Consider the following 6,418-nt stretch of genomic DNA (forward strand, 5'->3'; position numbering starts at 1 on the left):
AAAAAAAATATTTGGCAGCACAACTGTTGATAATTCTAATAATAAATCAGCATATTAGAATGATTTCTTAAGGATCATGTGACACTTTAGACTGGAGTAATGGCTAATGGAAATTCAGCTTTGCATCACAGAAATAAATTACATTTTAAAGGATATTAAAATAGAAACCATTATTTTATATTGTAATAACATTTTGCAAGATTACTGTTTTTTTTTGTATTTTTGATCAAATAAATGCAGCCTTGATGAGCATAAGAGACTCCATTAAATACATTACAAGTCTTACTGATCCCAAACTTTTGTACAGCAGTGTATATATATTAAAATACATAACAGTTATTTTATATCGTAATATTTAAATATTATTGTTTCTACTGTATTTTTGATCAAATAAACAGAGCATTGGTGATGAATTCTTTCAAAATTGTAAAACTTAAAAAATCTGACCAACCCCAAACTTTTGAACAGTAGTGTAGTTTGTGTGGTTGACACATTCAATTAATAATAATAATAATAACATTTATAAATAAATATATAAACAACAAACTAATCCTATACATTTTTATCATAACATATGTATATGCTTTGACAATTAAAAATCAATATTCGTTTTTAAATAACTAAATATGGTGTTATTATTATATGGTATAATATCCAGTGCATGTTACTTCCATTTAATTAAAACAAAATATGGTTTAGTGACATTAGTTTAGCAGATTAACTGATCAGCATCAAAATCATAGGGAATCGTGACTAATAAACTACAGCTAAATATTTTTTCACAGAGAAATGTGGTTTTTATAAACATCAGCTGACGAGATCAGACCCTGCAGTTATTAATTATGACAGCAATAACAGGTGGCTGCTCTGAGCTCCGATTATTCGGGCTCATGCGGCAGGTTTCTAATGGTTCTGATTGAATTTGGCCCACAGGCAGCAGGCGATGACTCTTACCTTTGGAGTTTTTTAATCTGTTCAGCCAGACTCTGTTTCTCACTGTTCAGCAGGCTGATCTGATATTCCAGCTCCTGAACCACTTCCTGCTGCTGCGGATAACATCGAAATTACTTAAAAGGTGGAATATTTTAGACCAGAGAAACCCAAGACCACCCAAAATCATGTTTTAGACCCTTGAGCAGCATTTTAAATCAAAAATCCCTTTGAATAGATATTTTACATGGGGTTTACTAGGATTTGGCAATATTCTGATTATGTAAATGTTGTGTACAAGCATTAACTTAATTGGCCTTAAGCTGATTAGGCCAATATTCCAGTTTCTAGGAAAGTGACTAAAATAGCTACCATTATGCCATTAATCAGAAATTTATTTTATTTCAGAATAAAGGCTTAACCAGAATATGGATCTTAATCGGAAAACTATTTTCATGTAAACATGTTCCCTTGACTACAATACCAACAGTTCTTCCTATATGTAAATACCTGTACAGCCTCAGTTTGCTGCACAGGTTCCTGGGTAAAATAGTCTCCTGGCAAGTCATTCGGATCCACATTGACCGCCACATCCACGGTATCCCGATGCAATGGCAGGCTGTTCCCACAGTTCCTGTAGAGCTGCAGCAGGTCTGGAGGTTTGGGAATGTTTAGACCCACATCATCCCACAACTCAAAATCCTGCAGAAATAAAATATCATGAATAACAGGAAGAAATAAAATACTAAATCAAATAATTCTATAAAAATTAATGTATAAAATATTACCTGATCATCATTTTCATCTGAGAATGTGATGGATGTTAACTTATATTCATTTTTCAATAAATACTCATTAACTAAAAAATTTAAGGCTCTCTTTTCAAGAGTGCGAATAGGTTCCTGGAAAAACAATCGGAAAAAATTAATGTAGTTTTGATTCAAACTAATTGTTCATAACAAGCTTATTAGTAGGGATGTAACGATTAACCACGAGCCGGTTGAAAATATGTGACGATTCAAATCGGTTGAGATGCTAAACAAATCGCGATTCAATTAGGGGTAGGAGTTTATATGAATGTATGTCTGAGGGGAACTTACTGTCTTTAGAAAAGTTTAGATGGTATTTTTTCTTTTCATCTTGCTTCTGTATAATGCATATTAAAGCTCATAAGTGCAGCGCTGCTTTGTTTACAGCGGAAACCAAGGAAACGCTTTAAACGCCACCTGCTGGCAGAGAGTGAATCTGCATCTCATTCAGCTTTGCTGTTTCATGCAGATATTTTTATTTATAGTTTCACAAAACTGAAGTCAAACCATTCTGTTTTTGCTTCAAATTTCGAAATTATACAATCTAATGTAGATTAAAAACTGCTCATGTTGCATGTATGCAGCATCTTTGTTTGGATAATGATTAAAATGCAGTGGTTGCCTCTAATTTTAAAAGGAAAGAGCACAGACAAAGCCTTATTTTGTTTATATGAAGACATTTATTTTATTTGTGTTACTTATTTATTTGATTTGGGGCTTGTTTTAAAATTTCAATTTAGTTTTGTTAAAAAATTGTGAATCGAATCGAATCGAATCGTGAAATCAAAATCGTGAATCGAATCGAATCGTGAGTTGAGTGAATCGTTATATCCCTACTTATTAGAGAAACCTAATATATTTAAGCTTATAATAATACCATCATAAAAAAAATGAAAAATAGGGTAACCTGAATTTCAGGACTGGATTTGTAGTTCTTTCTCTCTTGAGAGGGAATCTCACATTCTACAGAGAGAGAGAAAGAAAGAAAGAGAGAGAGAAAGAAAGAAAAACGAGTGAGCTGGAATTTGATTTATGGTGGACATTAAAAACTGCCTTTAGGAATGAGAGCAGCTCCTATAGCAGAAAGGACTGAAGTATGTAAAAGTTGAAAGTACGCCACCTGCAGCCTGAGTCAAGTTGGCACGAAGAGCCTGAATGGTCTCCTTGGCTTTCCGCAGTTCAAACTCCAGAACTGGACCAGGGGGAAGTGGGTCACACACAAACAGGCATCCAACCAAGAGAAGGGAACAAAGAAACAAAACAAAAGGGGGGAAAAAAGAACAAAGGATGGCCATGAAAAAACAAAATCAAAAAAAGAAAGAAAAGAAAAAGAAAAAGAAAAAGAAAAAAAAAACGACAACTTTTGTAAGAAGCTGAGGCAGAACCAAAACAGGGACACGCACGCTATGGATCTAATGAACACATGCAGCAGAGGTTGCTGGAGGAGCTGCCAGATCATCAAAATATTTACACATTTATTTTCCTTCGGGTTTTATTTTTTCACATAATTCTCTAGCTGCTGTCTGACCAGGGATTTAGAGCAAAGCAAATATGTTTGTTTGTTTTGGATGAAAGGTAAAAAAAAAAAAATTTTTTTTAAATCCTTAAGTTTTTTTGAAATTCCTTTAGATCTTCTAATTCCGTTGGACTTTTAAAGCTGAAGTGTGTAATTTCTGTGCCACTAGCATCATCAAACAGTTGCAAAATATATGGTCCTGTCCTAAATAGTGCACTTTAAGATTAATTTGCCATCTAGCCGGCGCCGCATGTGTCCATAAAGTTCACAAGACCATAGAGAGTCCTATTTGTCATTTTAGGTTGCAGAATAGTGCGCCAACTTCAAGACTACATTGGCATGGACTTCACATCGGACTCTTACCCAGTATTACAACAAAGTGTAAACCGGCGTGCCATTTGGGACAGGCCTAATTATAAAAACAGGTAGTCACTATCAGCCCAAACTCACATCATTGGCTAGACAATAATGTCCTGTCAGATTGTTCGGGATGCAGAGAAATGTTTCGACAGCACCATAGAGACTTTTCAGGGGAATCTATCATTGAATGTCTTATTTACAACGGTCTCGGCATACTAAGCTGGAATATGAGAAAGTAATTTAACACAGACAAAAAAAAAAATTACACACTTCAGTTTAAATAAAACTAACTGCTCTACAAGAAGTCAAAAACCCGAGCACCTCACAGGATTCAGTACGACTGTTATTCTAACAGGTTGACAATGCCAAATATATACAGAAGCAAATCCTAAATACACAAAAATCTAAATCCACCTGTTGTTTGCATTTGATCTTTGTTGTAAAACAGTTGTTCAACTGGTAAGGGATTTACTAGTGTATGCAAAACCCCGCAGCAATCCTGCTACCGTGGACCTGCTAAGTTCAAGTTCAACTTCATTTAGGAAGAGAACATTTTGGGCGAGCCATAATTTGACCTCCTCTAAGCATTGCTAAGCGACCTGCTAAGCGAGTTCTAACATAGGCTGTGTCTCATTCTGCTCCCTAGTTTCCTAAAACAGTAATCAGAGGAAATTTGGGATTGGCAAGGACTAACAATTGGGATACTGATGACTAAATTACCGGTGACGAGATTACAAGATCTTGCATAAAAAAAAAAACAACCAACACTGCTGCATAACATGTAATGACCAATATTCCGTCTGGAATCAGCTGATTCTTACTGATTATTATGAAGCATTCTGGGAATTTTGAGGGAGCAAACATTTTAGTGTACTGGAAGGATTGTGATCATGGGACAGCCCTAGACATCTTTAGGCAGTGTATGAACTAGGGAACGGATTGAGACACACCCAGAGACACCGGGAAACAGAAGCATGAAGAGCACAGGACACTTTGCATGACTGTGCACTGATGATCAGCAGGTGGGACTCCCACAAGCTCTGCTTCCTAATATGTTTTCTGGAACACCATCTACCTGAACAGTGCCAGACAAAGAAGGGAGGGGGGAAAAAAGAAAGATTAATTAAAATGGAAGAGGAAGAAACAAAGAAATCAGAAAAAGGAAAAAAAAGAGAAAAAGCTAAGATAAAGCAGAGCTCAAATGGGACAAAGGCACTTGTGCTGCTGATCAACACAGCACAGGATGCAAGTTTAACAAATGGAAAAATGTGAGAACAAGCAAAAAAAAAAAAAAGAAGTGGCAAAGGTGTGCTTGCCTGGATGGTTTGTGGTCCAGTATTGGAAAGAGAAATACTAGAATAGAGACCCATCAGACAGCCAATAAACCCCAGGTCAGACAGCCAGGGCTGTGCTCATCGCTGAAGGGGTCAAGATTTGGGAGGAAATTCCCAATTGGGGGTGCAAAAGTGACATTTTGTACAGAGCAATCTTATTCTGCTGCACGGTTCCTTAGGCTTTCTACTTACCCATTATTACCCATGCGATATTTAATGCGCATCTTGTCAGTAAAGCCGCTTCTGTAATCAGCGGTAAATCTCCATCACGCCATTATTAGCTTTTTCAACAAAATCACACTCAAGCACATAAAATTGCCCATTACCTAAATTAGATATAGTTATAATTTATATTCACATTTATTTATTTTTATTGTTTATACATTAATATAAACTATAGGCCTGTTCACACCAAGTTTGATGTGACAAAGTCATATATTTACAAATAATTGAATGTTTAATATTTAACTAACTTTAACTACTTAATATATAACAAAACAATTTAATTTTCTGAAATATAATGAATAAATAAAAATAAATTCAACACATAAAAATAAAAATAATAAAATATAAAACAAAAATAATAAATAAAAATACAAGAAATAAAATATAAAAATATAAATAACTAATATGAACATAAAATTAAAAAATAAAATAAAATAAGCTCATACAGTAACATTATTCTGTTTTATTCAATGCCAAAAATGCAGCCTTGGTGTGAATAGACCCTAATAATACTATCATAAAATGTTAACATTTTAAAAAGACCACAAGCAAAATATATCACTAGATAGTAGAAACTAGGGATGCACCCGAAATGAAAATTCTTGGCCGAAGCCGAAGCCGAAACCGAACAAAATGAAACACTGGGCCGAAGGCCGAATACGGTTTTTCGTGTTTTTTTTTTCACCATTGCATAAATTAATTAGCCAAAATGTGCTTTTTACTGTTTTGTCTTGCTTTTCAAAGAAAAAAAAATCTATTACAAAACAACAATTTAAAAATATTTAACAATGAACATTTTAACATTCTAGCAGACACTATACCAACAAAGCACAATTTAGCTTAAAATTAATAAGTTAGTAAAATAATAATTTTTGGCCATCAGACCCCCTTCTTGAATCAGGCATGTATTTTTATTTATTTTTACTGTACAATTAAAAGCAGCCTTGCTGAGAAGAGACTTCTTTTAAAACATTAGAAAATATTACAGATCTTAATTTGAACACTATATGTGTGATTGTTATAATAAATGTATTAACAGAGCTGTTTTAATGATTATTATCATTATTATTGTCTTTTTATTTTATTTTACAGAACAACAGTAAAATTACAATACTAACATTTATGAATGTTGATAGAGTTCTTGCTTTTTCTCAACTTTTATTTTGGCGGAAACGCGCAGGAAGACTTCAATGCTTCCTTTTTGTTGACAACAACAGATTTATAAATAAGTCTCATTACGAATA

At 34.1% G+C, this 6,418-nt stretch overlaps 1 protein-coding gene across 1 annotated transcript in view; it reads right to left on the reverse strand.

Annotated features, from left to right (window-relative positions):
- The window catches only part of LOC107758280 (lisH domain and HEAT repeat-containing protein KIAA1468 homolog), a 68,301-nt gene that overhangs the window by 46,233 nt on the left and 15,650 nt on the right, over positions 1-6,418 (reverse strand). Inside the window, exons 3-7 of the mRNA XM_016575986.1 lie at positions 2,860-2,931; positions 2,647-2,702; positions 1,719-1,832; positions 1,441-1,632; positions 955-1,046 (exon numbers count right to left, since the gene is read on the reverse strand). Coding sequence (XP_016431472.1) covers positions 955-1,046; positions 1,441-1,632; positions 1,719-1,832; positions 2,647-2,702; positions 2,860-2,931 — 526 coding nt within the window. The remainder of the gene's footprint in view (positions 1-954; positions 1,047-1,440; positions 1,633-1,718; positions 1,833-2,646; positions 2,703-2,859; positions 2,932-6,418) is intronic.

The sequence above is a fragment of the Sinocyclocheilus rhinocerous genome, unplaced genomic scaffold, assembly GCF_001515625.1.
Source record: "Sinocyclocheilus rhinocerous isolate Xijiao unplaced genomic scaffold, SAMN03320098_v1.1 scaffold142, whole genome shotgun sequence".
Taxonomy (NCBI): domain Eukaryota; kingdom Metazoa; phylum Chordata; class Actinopteri; order Cypriniformes; family Cyprinidae; genus Sinocyclocheilus; species Sinocyclocheilus rhinocerous.